Consider the following 20945-nt stretch of genomic DNA (forward strand, 5'->3'; position numbering starts at 1 on the left):
GAACATGGTTCTAAAAAAAAATTTTCATGCCAGGGATTGGGTGTGTTTGTTTTATATTCTGCCAAGAATAGAAAATACCGTCAGGGATTCCCAAACAATGCAGAACTGTATGTGGTTGATACCTTGTTTTTAGAACATTTCAAATGTTTAAAAATATATTTAGGAAGGCCTTTCTGTGCAATACATTTTTATTTAAGTTGTTTTTGTTGTATATGCAGCTAAGTGCTAGCACTCCAGAAGATGAGTGTGAGGTCAGGTCCATCAGAGAGTGGTTCATTTTATGGGGACCTGATATGTTCAATATGCTCCTGAGCATTTACCCCAGAAGAAGGGTATAGCATAGCTTTTATTTTGGAAAAGGACATTTCTCTGAAATAAACTCGTTTCCAAACTCTTTATTCTTTTATTATTTTGTGTTGTTTCAGCAACATTTCATTTAAAAACTGTATTCTTGAGTTAAAATAAATATTTATAATCTTAATAAATTACAAATTAAAAAGGCATGAACATTTTTTTGTATCGAAAAAATATCGAACCGTGACACCAAAGTATCGAACCGAACCGAACCGTGAATTTTGTGTATCGTTGCACCCCTAGTATATATATACATGTATATATACGTATATATATACATGTATATATGTATGTATATATATATTTATATATAACGTATATATAATACATATATTTATGTATGTTATATATGTATTATATATATATCGTATATATACATACATATATATATATGTGTGTAATACGTATATATATATATATATATATATATATATATATATATATACTAGGGGTTGCAACGATATTCGTATCGAAATTGAACCGTTCGATACAGTGCTTGCGGTTCGGTACGCATATGTATCGAACAATATATACATTTTTTAATTTATTTTATCAACTTTTCTTCTGACGATGCGGTCTGTGTTGAGCGCTCAGTGAATCTGCGTTCGACTACTCCGCCTAGGCTGCACTGTCGAGCACAGATCCACTGAGCTCCACCCACATGCATTCAATCAAGCTAGCCGAGACAGAAGCTAAGCTCATTGCAACATGGCAACTGCCTCAGTGCCTCCTGAAGTCGAACCTCCTCCACCGTCATTGAAATCTGGCGTTTGGAACTTTTTTGGCTTTCGTGTGAAGTATCACCCTGATGGTAAGCGCGTTGTGGACAAAACTACAACAGTATGTCGGATGTGCCACGCCATGGTTAATTACATCGGTGGGAACACAACAAAATATGAATGCACATTTACGCCGACATCACCCTAGTGCAAAGACGAGTGAAGGCAGCCAAAACAACAACAAACGCACATGCTACAAACTTTGTCGGAGTCATTTAGACAGCCGTTAGCGCATGATTCTAAGAGGGCAAAAGAAATCGACAGGGCAATTGCTAACTTTTATTGCTGTCGACATGCGACCCTTTTCTGTTGTAGAAAACAACCGGGTTTTCGGGAAATGCTGAGAGTACTTGAGCCCCGTTACAGTATTCCTTCCGAACCCATTTCACCGATATCGCAGTTCCTGCTTTGTACAAGGAGACAAAAGCTACATTAGAGACGGCAGTGTCAGCAGCACCCGCTGTTGCTCTGACCTCAGACGGCTGGACGTCAAGAGCTACGCAGAGCTACCTCAACTGTCACCGCACAGTACATTGATCCGGAATGGCAGATGAAAAACTGTGTTTTGCAGACACGCCTGGTCGAAAGTCACGCCACTGACGACTTAGCCAAAGGTCGCGTCTGAAGCGGTGGAAGACTGGAAGTTATGCGAGCAATGTGACAATAGCTGTAAATACTGCAATGCTAAGAACAGTTAATGCTGTCACAGCTGCTGGGCTGGGGCCACAAAATCGGATGTGTTGCACATACAATTAATATAGCATGCGCCAGAAAGAATGGCATGCAAGAAGGTTTCCCATCTCCTAGCAAAAGATGAGAGAATTGTCTCCTTCTTGCACAGAAGCACAACAGGAGGCAAATGTGTTTATAAAAAACAGCAACTGCCTGCAGCTTGAGTGGAAAAAACTGATTCAAGATGTTCCAACTAGGTGGAAAATACTCTCATGATATATGGAAAGATACCTTGAACAGCAAGCTAGCGTGAATGCTGCTATGGCCGACAAGACGGTGGAAGAAGAGTAGCTGTCCCTGAATGTCCTCGAGGCGGGAGTAGGCTAAGGCGGAATGTTTAAAATGCCCAACTATTTTCCGTCCCACTGCATAGCATCAGCTATGCTCCACTGTGCTATAAGCGTGGGTAAACTCTTTGTACTCGTGTTGTGTTGGGATTTTAGGTGCTTGATTAAATTGCTTGTGTTAAATGCGCTACCTTAGAGCCTCCTCTGGACAATTTCGCTGAGCACAATTTGGAGTCCGCCTTTGTTTCGAGTCTTCATTCACTTTGAAATACTTCCACACAGCTGATATGTCTCGCCTCGCTTTCTCCCCGCTCTGAGCTGCAGCCGGGGCCTGGGGGCGGGCACTCGACGCCTGTGATTAACCCCTTACATGCCGCTCAAACATAGACAGGTCTCAGACCGTGGTATCGGTCCTCGGTATCGGGGGACTTTTAACGAGTACAAGTACTTTAGAAAATGTGGTATCGAGGCCAATACCCGATACCAGTATCGGTGCATCCCTAGTTAATTGGAAATACTAAAACTGCCCATAGGTGTAAATGCGGAGCGAATGTGTAGTGTGAATGATTGTCTCTGTCTGTGTTGTTAGCCCTGCGACAGACTGGCGACCTGTCCGGGTGTACCCTGCCTCTTGCCCTAAGACAGCTGGGATAGGCTCCAGCGCCCCCTGTGACCCTGAAAGAAGATAAGCGGAAGTGAATGGATGGATGGATGATTCCAAAAATGTTCTTTACTGTTATTTCACTGCTGGTTTACAGGTGAACGTTCTTGCACTGTGTATCTGTGCACGTGAAGCTTATCAGTCAATGAAAGAGAGAAATGTGGACGATGGGCACATCAAACATAAACAGGTGCAGTTTTATTTTACTGATGGACAGTGATGGGTATGCTTGTTAAGTTTATTGATTAATCCAATACAAATATCTTATGATTCAGTCATTCTTTTGGCAACTCTGCACAATGGACTTTTTTCACAGCACACATTTGATCTCCCCATTTAAGAACCTCACTATAGCCAATAAAGCCAATTAAAAATGTCAATAACAGTATCCTAAAACCATAAGGGACATCTTAATATCACTTTCATTGGACAGCTATCAGTTCAGAACTAAAAGATTTTGAGTTACTGTGAAAATCATCAAAGAAAAAATGCAGGCCAACCAAATCAAATTAATACATAAATAAGTAATAATTCCGAGCTTCTTGGTAGGCACTAAATCAACATTATCCAGAACCAACAGTTTCTCTGTTACTATAAAACTCGCCGGTCTTCGTTCTTCCTCTGTGAAAAGCTTGGGTGTCATCCTCGACAGTACTCTCTCTTTCAATTCACAATTAACAATGTCACTCGGTTGCATATTTTCAATTGCGCAACATTAATGTCTCCGTTTCTCACCCCACATGCCGCTGCCATTCTTGTCCATAGCCTTGTTACTTCCCGGATTGATTATTGTAATTCACTTCTTTTTGGTCTTACTCAAAATCCCATCCACAAGCTCCAACGCGTCCAGAACTCTGCTGCTCGTATTATCACCAGGACCCCATCTATCCACCACATCACTCCTGTCCTGCAGCAGCTTCATTGGCTCCCGGTCAAATCATATCAATTCAAAATACTCTTGTACACATTTAAGGCTATTAATTATCTTCTTCTCCATATCTCTCTTATCTGGTTCAGATCACCGCCCCATCTCGATGTCTGAGATGTCTGAGATCTCTCTTCTTCCCTTTCTCTCCCTACCTCCTGATTTAAGAAATATCTCTTCCTTCTCTCTTTTTAAGTCCCACCTCAAAACTCACTTGTTCAAAATAGCTTTTCCCACATAACCTCTCCACTCTGCTATTTTAAATTTGTTTTATGTCTTATGCTGTTATGATTGTGTAAACTTCTGCTTTTATGTTGCTTTTCTTATTTACCATGTACAGTGTCCTTGAGTGTTCTGAAAGGTGCTTTCAAATAAAATATTATTATTAGTAGTAGTATTATAACTAAGTGATTATAAATTATATAGAAACTGTTAAGTTACAGCACAACAGCACGGTGATGCATGGTTAACACTGTTATCTCACAACTTCTGGGTTCAAATCCAGCATCTGGCCAGTGTCTTTCTCTGTGTAGTTTGCATGTTCTCCCTGTGTCTGCAGGAGTTCTCACTTTCCACATAGTCCAAAGACTGCAGTTAGTTGGGTTAGTTTAGTTGAATCGTCTGTGTCTCTGTGTTAGCCCTGTGACAGACTTGGAACCTGTCCAGGCTGTACCCGAGGCTCCAGAACCCCAAATTAGATAAGCAGACAAAAGAGAGGGATGTTAAACTATTAGTAACTGTTGCCATTGTTGTTGTAACACTAAGGCTTGAGATCAAATCAGAATATGTTGGTAAATGCTGATTTGATTAGCAGCTTGTAAATAGCCTTCTGTTGCAGTGTGTGCGGTCATCAAGTGTTTGCTAATGCTGACGGACATTTCTACACCTGCACCAAGTATGCTGTAACTGCGCTGACTGAGGGCCTGAGGCAGGAGCTGCGTGCAAAACACTCATATCCGGGCCACAGTAAGCCTTTGAAAGACACTGTAACCAGCTCCAAAGTACCTTTAACACTAATGTCAGCTGTTATGAGATGCACACAGAGTACTTCTTGAAGAATCCCATTAATAATGTCATTTTGCAGAGCATTTCTCCTGGCGTTGTGGAGACAGAATTTGTGTCACGCCTCTACAGAGATAATTCTGATAAAGCAGCTGCTGTATACACTAAATATAAGGTAAAATTATTCTTCCTTCATTTCCTACAATTCCTACAGAATTGTTGATGTGATTATTCAGCTAAAATGTCATTAAGCACTTTTAACTTCTTGATAGTCTGGAAGCAAAAGACCTCGTCAGTGCCATCACACATGCTCAGTGCCCCTCCTCATGTTCAGGTTTGAGATTGTCTCATATTTTCATCGTTTTTGTGACCTTTTGAATGTTTGTCTTTTGCATTTTAAATATCAGCAGTTTAGTCTAAGATAACATTCATCTATCTTTTCTTTCAGATTGGGGAGATTTTTCTTGAAGGTCTGTAGCAGGTGTCATGCAACTTGGCCGTGAGACCCATCCCAATCTTTACATCAAAGTAGTATGACTGGCTCTCCTTACTTCTCAACACTGCAGATTGTAATCAATTCACAGAGGATAAAATAAAGGAAATTCATCCAGCTGTTTTCTGTCTAATTGTCTTCTTATCAAAGGCCCCTGTGGTACCTTTTTACAAGCGTCCTACTGGCCAGCAAGGAATGCCCATGAAAACACTTTGATTAATGACAGCTTCCTTCTTATTGTAACAGATCTCAGTTGCTGGATAGTATTTAAGCTCTAAGAGTATTTTACTGTTGAGCAGGTGTTCTTTCATCTGGTTAGAACCTTCGATGAGGATGTTTAGACATACACAGAGTGTATGTTCTCATCCCTGAGGAGAAACTATTGCATCTTTCATTTGTAGCCTCCTTTCAAAACAGTCTGTGAAACATTTTTTCCATTTCAGTGAGAAGTTGCAGGATGTGACCATAATGTACTGGAAAATTTTACTGACTTTATGTACTTATGAAAACACTCTATAACATTTTACTGATAATTTTCGCTAATTAATAAAACTTCAGGAAAATTTGTTTCATTGCAGTGTTCTTGTTGCACTAAAGGATATTTATGTGCTGTGGAGAATATCCAGTACAACATATGTATATATGTATGTATATATATACGTATATATACATACATATATACATATGTTGTACTGGATTTCTCCACAGCACATAAATATCCTTTAGTGCAACAAGAACACTGCAATGAAACAAGGCAACATGGAACGCCACAACCAAGTGGCCGGCATAGTGTACAGGAACATCTGTGCCGAGTATAACCTGGAAGTCCCGAGGTCAAATGGGAGATGCCCCCAAGGGTGGTGGAGAATGACCGAGCTAGATCCTGTGGGACTTCCAGATACAGACGGACAAAATGGTGGTGGCTAACCAACCGGACATAGTGGTGGTAGACAAACAGAAGAAGACGGCCGTAGTGATCGATGTAGCGGTTCCGAATGACAGCAATATCAGGAAGAAGGAACACGAGAAGCTGGAGAAATACCAAGGGCTCAGAGAAGAGCTCGAGAGGATGTGGAGGGTGAAGGTAACGGTGGTCCCCGTGGTAATCGGAGCACTAGGTGCGGTGACTCCCAAGCTAGGCGAGTGGCTCCAGCAGATCCCGGGAATAACATCGGAGATCTCTGTCCAGAAGCGTGCAGTCCTGGGAACAGCTAAGAATGCGCAGGACCCTCAAGCTCCCAGGCCTCTGGTAGAGGACCCGAGCTTGAAGGATAACCGCCCGCAGGGGCGTGCTGGGGGTTTTATATGTATATATATATGTGTGTGTATATACACACACACCATATGTGTGTGTGTATATAAAAAAAACTTCTGAAAGATGTTTTTCTGGAAATAAAAGAATGTGACAAGTATGTTTTCTGTCAAGAATGACACTGCAAAACTGCGAAAGCTTGTCAGGTGAGACTTGTATTAATTCTGCAGATACACAAACATATAGAACGTGTCATTTTTTGTTTACATTAATTAATTTCTATAGTGTGTACAAAACAAATCAAGACCACAGACTCAACATGCACCACTCAATTTTTGGTGTTCTTTATCAGTTGGCCAAGACAGAAATGTTTTAATCTGTGGCATTGCTTTTGAGCAACTCTTTACACAGAAAAGGTTTCAGAAAGGTATTTTTCAGGTTCTTCTGACAAGGCTTCAATTTTGGAAAATGCTGTTTGTTTATAGTGGCAACTTATAAACCCTTTGTGATAAGAACATAGTTACCACAGTCCAAGTCATACCTTCAAAAGTATGCACTTTGTGCTCTTGTGGACCCATCCAAAATTTTCCAGTGATTTGGCTTGGTATTGGATAAATGTGAGGGAAATTCTATAAAAATAACATAAATACACCTATGTTTTCAAATACTTACAAAAAACGTAAACATGCTATGTCATTATGATCAAACAAGCTTTTCAACATACCTCACACTGCAAATAGATTAGGCCATCTATTACCTTATAAAACAAATAAATAAATACATATAAATAAAAACAGAACTAAAGAATACGATTCATTAAGTAAATTGTACAATAAAGTGTATTTAAAGCAGAATTTAACATTAGTTTTATGACAACATAAAGGATTTTTATGTCAAGAGGTACCTCATCTGAAATGTTTGTCTGGTCAAACAGGGATTTCAAACTTGAAATACCAATAGAGTTTGGTCCAGCTACTTCCACAAGGTAATCTGTGAGAAAGCATATGCTGTAGTCAACAGATATCATTTTCTTTTTGCATGCTGCAACCATCATCCATTTCAGTCTTCTAGGAGCTTTGTCTGGTTGTAGTTCTTTTTTCTCCTCCTCTCCCCTCATCTATTAATTAAATTGTTTTCTGACCTTCCTAACTGTTTCCGACCTGTCTTCCCAATGTGATGTTTAAGCAATATTGTATGGTCAGAAGGGGGTGAAATTTCATTGCAGTTGTACGTGTAACATTGCATGTGTGATAATAAAAGGCTTGATTGGTTGATTATTCAACATGAGTTGACATTTACCTGACATTGTGAAGGAGTCACAGTTTCTGTAAGGGTGTAAGAACATAACATGTGGATTTGTTACACTTCTTTTCACAAGTTAAACAATCAATAATTTTCATTCCATTATTAACAAGCTATCACACGATGTCCCAGGGACAACATCTACACGATGTCCCTGGGACAACATTTACACTTTGTCCCTGGGACAACATTTACACGATGTCCCAGGGACAACATTTACACGATGTCCCTGGGACAACATTTACACACGATGTCCCTGGACAAATTTGTAAATTTCTGGATTACTGTTAATCTCCATAGAATCAAGAACTCCTGTCCAGTTTCACAGCTATGGACCAGTTAATTATGTTTCCAGGTGATAGTTTGATTTCACTACATATCGTACTGTGATGACTGTGTTGTGACAAATAAAAATTTGAATTTCATAGATTCAGCACACACCATAAGTCTAGGCCTTTTAGTCCAGATTCTCTTCACTTATGTTTGTAAAATGATCAGGGAAGCTACTGCAATTTTGCCTGACCCAACCCCCGGGCTGTGTCTGTGCAACTGGCTGTTGGATTTCCTCACCGGAAGACCTCAGCAGTACGGGTCGGCAGAATACATCCAGCACCATCATTTTTAAACACGGGGGCCCCGCAGGGATGTGTGCTGAGCCCCCTCCTCTTCACTCTGCTGACCCATGACTGCACTCCATCATATAGCTCCAACCTCTTCATCAAGTTTGCGGACGACACAACGGTGGGGGTCTCATTAGCAACAGGGATGAGACCGACTACAGAAGTGAGGTGAGACGTCTGGCCACGTGGTGTGCTGACAACAATCTCTCTCTGAATGTGGAGAAGACGAGGAGATTGTGTGGGACTTCAGGAGAGTGCACACCCACATGCTCTCTGACCATTGACGGAGCGTCTGTGGAGAGAGTGAGCAGCACCAAGTTCTTGGGTGTGCACATCACAGAGGATCTCTCCTGGACGTACCACACCACAGCACTGGCCAAGAAATCACAGCAGCGTCTCTTTCTTTCTCCGCAACTAAGAAGAGCAGGAGCACCAGCCCCCATCATGTACACTTTCTACAGAGGCACCATCGAGGCATCCTGTCGAGCTGCATCACTGTGGTTTGGAGCCTGCAATGCGTCCTTCATAGAACCCTCCAACGCATAGTGAGGGCTGCAGAGAGGATCATTGGTGTCTCTCTCCCCTCCCTCCAGGACATTTACAGCACCGTCTACTAAAAAAGCCCTTGCATAGCGGCTGATCCCACGCACCCAATGCAAAGCTTCTTCAAGCTGCTGCCGTCAGGGAGGAGACTGCGGAGTCTCCAGGCCAGAACCAGCAGACTGAAGGACAGCTTCATCCATCAGGCTGCCAGGAAGCTTAACTCCCTCCCGATTCTGCCCCCTCTCCCCTCCACAGTCTCACTGAACTCTGTCACACACACACACACTCTCTGACTCACTCACTGGCCTGCACCAGTTACCAGTCACTTTGTGGAGCATTGGACTGCCATTACCTCATAAGACTTTGTTGTTACACTATCTCTTACCGCATACTACTAAATCTCCATTTGCACTATTTGCCTATTTGCACTACTATGCCTCCTTACTTGAATATTGTATATTGTATATGCATAGCTTTTTTTTTTTATATACGTAAAATTGTATTGTATTTATTTAAATTTTTACTTTTACTTTTTATTTGCATTTTTTAATCACTAGGGTTTGAGAGTAACGAAATTTCTATTCTCTGTATGTCCTGTACATGTGGCAGAATTGCACAAATAAGTTGACTTGACTTGACTTCACTTATGTTTGTAAAATGATCAGGGAAGCTACTGCAATTTTTGCCTGACCCAACCCCCGGCCACGAAACACCCAAAAAGTTGGGGAAACGCTGGTCTAGAGAACACTGGTTAGCTAATGCTGTCGTCAAGTAGCCTATCGCTAGCAAACAAACAGCAAGCCAAGTGAGGAAACATGTGTATAATGCTTACCGTAACAACTGGTTGCTAATGCTGTCGTCAAGTAGCCTATCACTAGCAAACAAACAGCAAGCCAAAGTGAGGAACATATGTATAATGCTTACCATTTATTAAAGAAAAGTATCCTAAATTGACTTCAAATTCGGCGGACAGGCGAATTGACTTCAAATTCGGCGGACAGGCGGCAGTTTCTCGCTTCTTCACTTGTATTTCGAAATACTCCGAAGGCGGTTATTTCGAAGTCGCAAAGGAATGACGTCACAAGAAGGTGATTGGTCACTTGCAATGTTGAACCTGGAACAACATTAATTATGATGATGTGGGAACAACGCTGACACGAGGAAATCAGATCGTCCTCAAGCTCCCAGGCCTCTGGTAGAGGACCCGAGCTTGAAGGATAAACCGTGCTGGGTGTTTTTTATATATATATATATACACACACACACACACACATATGTTTATATATATATAGGGCTCATAGAAGGCCACTTTAGAATAGTCCAATGTCCTTCTTTTAGCCATTCTTGGGTGTTTTAGCTGTGTGTTTTGGGTCATTGTCCTGTTGCAAGACCCATGACCTGAAACTGGCCAGCACATTTCTCTCTAGAATGCCATGATAGTCTTGAGATTTCATTGTACCCTGCACAGATTCAATACACTGTGTGCCGGATGCAGCAAAGCAGCCCCAGACATAACAGAGCCTCCTCCATGTTTCACAGTAGGGACAGTGTTCTTTTCTAGATATTGCTTCTAATACTAATACTACTGCCACAAATAATAATAACAATAATAATAATAATAAAATTAATAATAATGAAGTTTTTTCTGCTGTGTCATGCTGAGATGAGAACCAAGAAACTGGGATGGCAGCCAGTTTTATGTTTATATGTTACTATAAAACCGGTGAGTTGCAATTCATCATCCATTATAACTCTGTAAACCTGACTCTGTGTAAAAGTTCATTTCTATCAGTTGGTGCACAAAAATGGCCGTTAAAGTTTTAATTGTTAAAACAGGGTTTCTGTATCCAATATAATAACAATGTTTGGTGTAGTTTTTTATTTTACAAAAAAACCCCAAAAAAACAAAACCTTTCATGATTAAAAAATTCAACTTCCTCAGAAGTTCTTAATTTGCGAGTCACAATTCTGGTATAAAGTATTACCAAATCACGCCTTCTTTCCTTCTTGGTTGTTGAGCTATGAAATGCTGATGACCTTCACAAGTTTTCCATTGTCCAAATGGAAGGACTCATCCTAAAAAAGCATTTTCCCCCTGAAAGTTAATGTCTCTTGCTGCTGTATAGAGCATGACTGGGGAATTATTGATTCTTCCCATATTGTCTCTAATCTTAGCGAGGAAATCCTTGACAGAGGCCGAATGGTCACAAATACTTAATATTACACAGAATGTTACAATTAATTAGCTCACTCACTTCAGTTTTATTGTGGCAGTCATGTCAAGGTAGTTGTCCCCGGCAGAATTTGTTTCCCCTGCGTGAGAGCACAGGCTTGGTTGTCCAAATCACAGACAAACAATATAACACCAAAAAATTGTTTCTTTTACATGCCTGAATGTGCACAAAATAGGTTTAAATGTTACACAAATTTCTTCAAGTCATAGGTTGTTCCATATTATGTCACTTTTTGCTTGATTCAATGTGCATAAAGTTAAAAGATAAAATAATAAAACCAATTTTTAAAGAGGATTTTTCAAGTGATCCAATTTTAGATGGATTATGCAGAAAAAAATCTAATTGGGCTGAAAGGTCTATTGCTTTATAACGTATTCAGGTTGTGTATCATGTTTTTAAAATGAAATAATTACTTTTAAAAATACGTAATCAGTAAAGTAACTGGATAACCTTCTTGGAGAAGTAATAGTAACTACTTACTATTTTCAAGTAATTTGGTTTGGAATGGAGGCGGAGTCAACTGGATCCGTTCTCCCTACCTGGTGCGCGCTCACGACGCAGAGGAAACTAATTCTGTCAGGGATATCTATCTTGGCACGTCCCTCTCTTCATACTTTTGGTGCGTGAGCTGGTTACGACTGTCTGTGATGGAGCGCTGGCGGGGCAGAGTGGCTCTGGTGACCGGAGCCTCGGTCGGGATCGGGGCGGCTGTAGCCGTGGAGCTGGTCCGGCTCGGTATGAAAGTGGTGGGCTGCGCCAGGGACGTGGGGAAAATACAGGTTTGCTCTGAAATAACAAACTCGATTTCAGAAGAGAAACACTTAATGTAAAACTCTAATGCAAAGGACTTTTTAATGTTATGCAAATATGCAGTTATGTAGCTCTGTCAAGTGGACATCATATAATGGCTGTCAAGCGACAGACTTTTTGTTTTACAATAAATCATTTATGCTGTACATATTGGTCAATATGCATGGGTTTAAAATGAGCTGCACAATACCAGATACAAGTTGTGTACTATGCAGTATAATAAACAAAATTATAAACAGTATGTTGGCAGTATAGGAGACAGAAGTCAGACATGATATCTTACATACATAAAAAAAAAAAAAAAAACAGTTAAAAACTGTACTGTTTAAACAAGCTTTCTGTTGACCAATGCTTTTTACATTTTTATATTTTTAATTTACATTTAAACTGTAGATTTTGTATATTGTGCATTTTGCTATTTATCGTATCTGTGTGCAGCGCTATGTGACTACCTGTCTATGAAAAGCGCTTAATAAATAAACTTTACTTACTTACTTTACTTACTTACTTACATACTGATGAATTGTGTTAAATCCACAAAGAGCAGTAAACCTCGGGTCAACAGCCACAGCACAGGTCAGCTGATCACAGCCTGTAGAGAAAAAAATCTGCTGGATCGTCTCAATAGAGCCTATTGTGACTCTTGATTTCATTTCCTCACACTCCTATAACCACTACAGTTATCTTAGGGTTCTCACATCTGCAAATCCCATTTTAGCCCCTGACTATACTCATATATTCATATTTTCATTCCCATGTCTAATTTTGCTATTATGTTGAAGTTGTACAAGGTTATGTTTCCTTTGCAAAATATGAAATGTCCCTATCTTCTTACTTTTATGCTTTGAATTCATTTCAGAAGGCCTGGAATTTTCTCTTTTATCTTAGTAAAGGAGTTTAATTCGATAATTCAACTTTTACCAGAGTATTTTTACCACAAGAATCTGAATGCAATGGTGACTATGAAGGTATCATCTTTTGCTTTTTGTTTTCAGAAACTGGCAGCAGAGTGTCAGAGCGCCAGCCACCCTGGTGTTTTGGTGCCTTTCAAGTGTGACTTGAGCAAAGAGCAGGAGATTCTGTCCATGTTCGCCACGATCAAGGAGCAGCACAAAGGCGTGGACGTGTGCATCAACAACGCTGGCTTGGCTCATCCAGAGGCGCTGCTAAATGGCAAAACCAGTGGCTGGAAAAACATGTGGGATGTAAGCGTTATTTTAGAAAAAAAATTGTCATGGTTGGTATGCAGTAATATGTTGTTGTGTACTACATATTAAAGTATTTAAAGGAATGGTTAATTGTAGGGATGCACCGATACCACTTTTTTGGAAACGAGTACGAGTACGAGTACTTGCATTTCAGTACTTGATGATACCGATACCGAGTACTTAATAAAAACATGATTTAAATTTGCAGGTAACAGCTTTAGTCCTATAATTTAACAAAAAACAAACAAACAAGGGACTAGTTTGGAATTAAGAACATTTATTTAAAATGAAAAGCATCTTGTGTGCAACATAATACAGAATAAATAATTATAAAAAACCAAAATTTAATTTTAAATTTGTTCGTCTGTTTCTCTGTTTAGAAGTCTCACTAGCACAGTCACAGCTGGGATGACATCAGAGGCTAGTGCGTCGTAGCTGCTCACTTTTTTAGTTAGTTCCTCAAAGGGGGCGAGGATGGCAACAGTCGTCTCCATAAGAGCCCATTGGTGAGCGGTGAGATAGTCAGGGAGTTCGTGCTCGGATACATACACGCCCCAGCAACTCGCTTTTGCTCAATGAGGGACTGGAGCATGCTGTTCCAGCGCGTCTGTACGCGTCTGTACGTCCTGCTGCAGTCTCTTTATTGGCTGGTTGAGCGGTCCCTGAATGTCCTCGAGGCGGGAGTAGGCTAGGCGGAATGTTTAAAATGCCCAACTATTTTCCGTCCCACTGCTATAGCATCAGCTATGCTCCACTGTGCTAATAAGCGTGGGTAAACTCTTTGTACTCGTTTGTTGTGTTGGGGATTTTAGGTGCTTGATTAAATTGCTTGTGTTAAATGCGCTACCTTTAGAGCCTCCTCTGGACAATTTCGCTGAGCACAATTTGGAAGTCCGCCTTTGTTTTCGAGTCTTCATTCACTTTGAAATACTTCCACACAGCTGATATGTCTCGCCTCGCTTTCTCCCCCGCTCTGAGCTGCAGCCGGGGCCTGGGGGCGGGCACTCGACGCCTGTGATTAACCCCTTACCATGCCGCTCAAACATAGACAGGTCTCAGACCGTGGTATCGGTCCCTCGGTATCGGGGGACTTTTAACGAGTAAAAGTACTTTAGAAAATGTGGTATCGAGGCCAATACCCGATACCAGTATCGGTGCATCCCTAGTTAATTGGAAATACTAAAACTGCCCATAGGTGTAAATGCGGAGCGAATGTGTAGTGTGAATGATTGTCTCTGTCTGTGTGTAGCCCTGCGACAGACTGGCGACCTGTCCAGGGTGTACCCTGCCTCTTGCCCTAAGACAGCTGGGATAGGCTCCAGCGCCCCCTGTGACCCTGAAAGAAGATAAGCGGAAGTGAATGGATGGATGGATGATTCCAAAAATGTTCTTTACTGTTTATTTCACTGCTGGTTTCTTACAGGTGAACGTTCTTGCACTGTGTATCTGTGCACGTGAAGCTTATCAGTCAATGAAAGAGAGAAATGTGGACGATGGGCACATCATAAACATAAACAGGTGTAGTTTTATTTTACTGATGGACAGTGATGGGTATGCTTGTTAAGTTTATTGATTTAATCATAATACAAATATCTTATGATTCAGTCATTCTTTTGGCAACTCTGCACAATGGACTTTTTTCACAGCACACATTTGATCTCCCCATTTAAGAACCTCACTATAGCCAATAAAGCCAATTAAAAATGTCAATAACAGTATCCTAAAACCATAAGGGACATCTTAATATCACTTTCATTGGACAGCTATCAGTTCAGAACTAAAAGATTTTGAGTTTACTGTGAAAATCATCAAAGAAAAAATGCAGGCCAACCAAATCAAATTAATACATAAATAAGTAATAATTCCGAGCTTCTCTTGGTAGGCACTAAATCAACATTATCCAGAACCAACAGTTTCTCTGTTACTATCAATAACTCGCCGGTCTTCGTTTCTTCCTCTGTGAAAAGCTTGGGTGTCATCCTCGACAGTACTCTCTCTTTCAATTCACACATTAACAATGTCACTCGGTTTGCATATTTTCAATTGCGCAACATTAATCGTCTCCGTCCTTTTCTCACCCCACATGCCGCTGCCATTCTTGTCCATAGCCTTGTTACTTCCCGGATTGATTATTGTAATTCACTTCTTTTTGGTCTTACTCAAAAATCCATCCACAAGCTCCAACGCGTCCAGAACTCTGCTGCTCGTATTATCACCAGGACCCCCATCTATCCACCACATCACTCCTGTCCTGCAGCAGCTTCATTGGCTCCCGGTCAAATATCATATCAATTTCAAAATACTCTTGTACACATTTAAGGCTATTAATTATCTCTCTTCTCCATATCTCTCTTATCTGGTTCAGATCACCGCCCCATCTCGATGTCTGAGATGTCTGAGATCTTCTTCTTCCCTTTCTCTCTCCCTACCTCCTGATTTAGGAAATATCTCTTCCTTCTCTCTTTTTAAGTCCCACCTCAAAACTCACTTGTTCAAAATAGCTTTTCCCACATAACCTCTCCACTCTGCTATTTTAAATTTGTTTTATGTCTTATGCTGTTATGATTGTGTAAACTTCTTGCTTTTATGTTGCTTTTCTTATTCTACCATGTACAGTGTCCTTGAGTGTTCTGAAAGGTGCTTTCAAATAAAATGTATTATTATTAGTAGTAGTATTATAACTAAGTGATTATAAATTATATAGAAACTGTTAAGTTACAGCACAACAGCACGGTGATGCATTGGTTAACACTGTTATCTCACAACTTCTGGGTTCAAATCCAGCATCTGGCCAGTGTCTTTCTCTGTGTAGTTTGCATGTTCTCCCCTGTGTCTGCAGGAGTTCTCACTTTCCCACATAGTCCAAAGACATGCAGTTAGTTGGGTTAGTTTAGTTGAATCGTGTCTGTGTCTCTGTGTTAGCCCTGTGACAGACTTGGAACCTGTCCAGGCTGTACCCGAGGCTCCAGAACCCCAAATTAGATAAGCAGACAAAAAGAGAGGGATGTTAAACTATATAGTAACTGTTGCCATTGTTGTTGTAACACTAAGGCCTGAGATCAAATCAGAATATGTTGGTAAATGCTGATTTGATTAGCAGCTTGTAAATAGCCTTCTGTTGCAGTGTGTGCGGTCATCAAGTGTTTCCTAATGCTGACTGTACATTTCTACACCTGCACCAAGTATGCTGTAACTGCGCTGACTGAGGGCCTGAGGCAGGAGCTGCGTGCAGAAAACACTCATATCCGGGCCACAGTAAGCCTTTGAAAGACACTGTAACCAGCTCCAAAGTACCTTTAACACTAATGTCAGCTGTTATGAGATGCACACAGAGTACTTCTTGAAGAATCCTCATTATGTCATTTTGCAGAGCATTTCTCCTGGCTTTGTGGAGACAGAATTTGTTTCACACCTCTACAGAGATAATTCTGATAAAGCAGCTGCTGTATACACTAAATATAAGGTAAAATTATTCTTCCTTCATTTCCTACAATTCCTACAGAATTGTTGATGTGATTATTCAGCTAAAATGTCATTAAGCACTTTTAACTTCTTTATAGTCTCTGGAAGCAAAAGACCTCGTCAGTGCCATCACATACGTGCTCAGTGCCCCTCCTCATGTTCAGGTTTGAGATTGTCTCATATTTTCATCGTTTTTGTGACCTTTTAATGTTTGTCTTTTGCATTTTAAATATCAGCAGTTTAGTCATAAGATAACATTCATCTATCTTTTCTTTCAGATTGGGGAGATTTTTCTTGAAGGTCTGTAGCAGGTGTCATGCAACTTGGCCGTGAGACCCATCCCAATCTTTACATCAAAGTAGTGTGACTGGCTCTCCTTACTTCTCAACACTGTCAGATTGTAATCAATTCACAGAAGGATAAATAAAGGAAATTCATCCAGCTGTTTTCTGTCTAATTGTCTTCTTATCAAAGGCCCCTGTGGTAACCTTTTTACAAGCGTCCTACTGGCCAGCAAGGAATGCCCATGAAAACACTTTGATTAATGACATCTTCCTTCTTATTGTAACAGATCTCAGTTGCTGGATAGTATTTAAGCTCTAAGAGTATTTTTACTGTTGAGCAGGTGTTCATTTCATCTGGTTAGAACCTTCGATGAGGATGTCAGTTAGACATACACAGAGTGTATGTTCTCATCCCTGAGGAGAAACTATTGCATCTTTCATTTGTAGCCTCCTTTCAAAACAGTCTGTGAAACATTTTTTCCATTTCAGTGAGAAGTTTGCAGGATGTGACCATATGTACTGGAAAATTTTACTGACTTTATGTACTTATGAAAACACTCTATAACATTTTACTGATAATTTTCGCTAAAATTAATAAAACTTTCAGGAAAATTTGTTTCATTGCAGTGTTCTTGTTGCACTAAAGGATATTTATGTGCTGTGGAGAATATCCAGTACACATATGTATATATGTATGTTATAGTATACGTATATATAGGGGTGCAACGATATTCGTATCGAAATTGAACCGTTCGATACAGTGCTTTCGGTTCGGTACGCATATGTATCGAACAATATACATTTTTTAATTTATTTTATCAACTTTTCTTCTGACGATGCTGTCTGTGTTGAGCGCTCAGTGAATCTGCGTTCGACTACTCCGCCTAGGCTGCACTGTCGAGCACAGATCCACTGAGCTCCACCCACATGCATTCAATCAAGCTAGCGAGACAGAAGCTAAGCTCATTGCAACATGGCAACTGCCTCAGTGCCTCCTGAAGTCGAACCTCCTCCACCGTCATTGAAATCTGGCGTTTGGAACTTTTTTGGCTTTCGTGTGAAGTATCACCCTGATGGTAAGCGCGTTGTGGACAAAACTACAACAGTATGTCGGATGTGCCACGCCATGGTTAATTACATCGGTGGGAACACAACAAATATGAATGCACATTTACGCCGACATCACCCTAGTGCAAAGACGAGTGAAGGCAGCCAAAAACAACAACAAAACGCACATGCTACAAACTTTGTCGGAGTCATTTAGACAGCCGTTAGCGCATGATTCTAAGAGGGCAAAAGAAATCGACAGGGCAATTGCTACTTTTATTGCTGTCGACATGCGACCCTTTTCTGTTGTAGAAAACAACCGGGTTTCGGGAAATGCTGAGAGTACTTGAGCCCCGTTACAGTATTCCTTCACGAACCCATTTCACCGATATCGCAGTTCCTGCTTTGTACAAGGAGACAAAAGCTAAATTAGAGACGGCAGTGTCAGCAGCACCCGCTGTTGCTCTGACCTCAGACGGCTGGACGTCAAGAGCTACGCAGAGCTACCTCACTGTCACCGCACATTACATTGATCCGGAATGGCAGATGAAAAACTGTGTTTTGCAGACACGCCTGGTCGAAAGTCACGCCACTGACGACTTAGCCAAAGGTCTCTCTGAAGCTGTGGAAGACTGGAAGTTAGTGCGACCAAATGTGACAATATCTGTAACTACTGACAATGCTAAGAACATAGTTAATGCTGTCACAGCTGCTGGGCTGGGGCCACAAATCGGATGTTTTGCACATACAATTAATATAGCTGCTCAGAAAGGAATGGCAGTGCAGAAGGTTTCCCATCTCCTAGCAAAGATGAGAAGAATTGTCTCCTTCTTTCACAGAAGCACAACAGGATGCAATGTGTTTATGAAAAAACAGCAACTGCTGCAGCTTAGTGGAAAAAAACTGATTCAAGATGTTCCAACTAGGTGGAACTCCTCTCATGATATGATGGAAAGATACCTTGAACAGCAAGCTGCAGTGTATGCTGCTATGGCCGACAATACTGTGAAGAAGAGTATGAAGAACATTCAGAATCTAACTCAGGAAGAACATGCACTGGCTGAAAATCTTGTTACAGTCATGAAAACCCTAAAAACTGTGACAGTCATGATGTGTGAAGCGTCATCTCCAACAGCATCCATGATCCTGCCACTTAAAATGAACATCCTGAACTCTATGGCGCAGTCTGGTGATGACAGCCCAGCAGTGAGAGATGTAAAAAAAACATCAGGGAGGACCTGGAGAAGAGATACGCTGATCCTGCCCTTCAGAATTACCTACACAAGTGCACAGCTTTAGATCCTCGATTCAAGTCCCTGCGACACTTGGATAATGTCACTCAGCTGAGAGTCTATGGAGCACTCACCACAGAACTTGTCTTGAGCATTGAACAAGTAGGTATTCTTTTTATTTTTGAAATTTTATTTAGCTACTGCTTGATTTATAAATATTATTTAAACAAATACAATTAACAATTTGGTTGTTTATATTTACTCAGGACCAAGCCGCAGGCACCACAGAAACTGCGACCTCCGCAGAGACTCAAGCAGCAAACTCTTCAGATTCACCATCAGCATCTCCACCAGAGAAAAAGTCAGCCATGAAGGAGTTGTTTGGAGAACTGTTCATGTCACAGGAGCCAAGGACCAGGTCTGCAGCCGAAGTGGCAGAGGAGGAAATTAACTTGTACAGGTTAGCAGACTGCATTCCCACAGATGATAACCCACTGAGATGGTGGAAGGAACATCACAGCTTGTACCCTCATCTTTCCAAGTTGGCACAGTGTTACTTGGTTGTACCTGGAACCTCTGTCCCAAGTGAGAGGGTGTTTTCCACAGCAGGTGACATTGTCACAGCAAGCAGATCTGTACTGTCAGCAGAACATGTGGACATCCTAATTTTTCTGAAGAAGAACATGGAAATTGAGTAAACTATGTTTTGGTTTGTATTTAACAGGACCGTTTATTTAAGTTGTTTATGCTGTATATGCAGCTAAATGCTAGCACTCCAGAAGATGAGTGTTAGGGGAGGTCCATTAAAGAGTGATTCATTTTATGGGTACCTGATTTGTTATATATGCTGCTGAGAATATACCCCAGAAGAAGGGTATAGAATAGCTTTTATTTGTATTTATTTTTTATTCTTTACATGGTGGGGTTTTTTTTTGTTTGTTTGTTTTACATGGTGCCAAGTCTGCACAACAGAAAATATGTGAAGTATAGCTTTACCAGATTTAAGTTTTCATGTGTTTTCTGTACACTATAGAACATGGTTCTAAAAAAAAATTTTCATGCCAGGGATTGGGTGTGTTTGTTTTATATTCTGCCAAGAATAGAAAATACCGTCAGGGATTCCCAAACAATGCAGAACTGTATGTGGTTGATACCTTGTTTTTAGAACATTTCAAATGTTTAAAAATATATTTAGGAAGGCCTTTCTGTGCAATACATTTTTATTTAAGTTGTTTTTGTTGTATATGCAGCTAAGTGCTAGCACTCCAGAAGATGAGTGTGAGGTGAGGTCCATCAGAGAGTGGTTCATTTTATGGGGACCTGATATGTTCAATATGCTCCTGAGCATTTACCCCAGAAGAAGGGTATAGCATAGCTTTTATTTTGGAAAAGGACATTTTCTCTGAAATAAACTCGTTTCCAAACTCTTTTATTCTTTTATTATTTTGTTGTTTCAGCAACATTTCATTTAAAAACTGTATTCTTGAGTTAAAATAAATATTTATAATCTTAATAAATTACAAATTAAAAAAGGCATGAACATTTTTTTGTATCGAAAAAATATCGAACCGTGACACCAAAGTATCGAACCGAACCGAACCGTGAATTTTGTGTATCGTTGCACCCCTAATATATATACATGTATATATACGTATATATATACATGTATATATGTATGTATATATATATGTATATATATACGTATATATATACATATA

General features: G+C 40.4%; 1 protein-coding gene, 1 long non-coding RNA gene and 1 pseudogene across 3 annotated transcripts; 2 read left to right on the forward strand and 1 right to left on the reverse strand.

Annotated features, from left to right (window-relative positions):
• Positions 1 to 6868: 6868 nt before the first annotated feature.
• Positions 6869 to 7812, reverse strand: LOC120737113. Of its 2 annotated transcripts, XR_005696672.1 has the most exons (4): positions 7785 to 7812; positions 7390 to 7475; positions 7210 to 7242; positions 6870 to 7114 (listed from the first exon to the last, which is right to left on the reverse strand). It is a non-coding gene; the product is annotated as an uncharacterized LOC120737113 (long non-coding RNA). The 2 variants fall into 2 exon arrangements; XR_005696671.1 differs by lacking the exon at positions 7785 to 7812 and having other exon boundaries at positions 6869 to 7114; positions 7390 to 7669.
• A 3883-nt stretch (positions 7813 to 11695) lies between these two features.
• On the forward strand, positions 11696 to 17084 carry LOC120737111 (annotated as a pseudogene).
• Positions 17085 to 17833: 749 nt separating this feature from the next.
• LOC120737245 (E3 SUMO-protein ligase ZBED1-like) lies at positions 17834 to 19582 on the forward strand. Its single transcript, XM_040037834.1, has 2 exons — positions 17834 to 19389; positions 19494 to 19582. Exon 1 carries the CDS (start codon positions 18329 to 18331, stop codon positions 19292 to 19294), a length of 966 nt encoding a protein of 321 aa, XP_039893768.1. The 5' UTR covers positions 17834 to 18328; the 3' UTR covers positions 19295 to 19389; positions 19494 to 19582.
• The last annotated feature ends 1363 nt before the right edge of the window (positions 19583 to 20945 follow it).

The sequence above is a fragment of the Simochromis diagramma genome, unplaced genomic scaffold (genome assembly GCF_900408965.1).
Source record: "Simochromis diagramma unplaced genomic scaffold, fSimDia1.1 OVJJ01000463.1, whole genome shotgun sequence".
NCBI lineage: Eukaryota > Metazoa > Chordata > Actinopteri > Cichliformes > Cichlidae > Simochromis > Simochromis diagramma.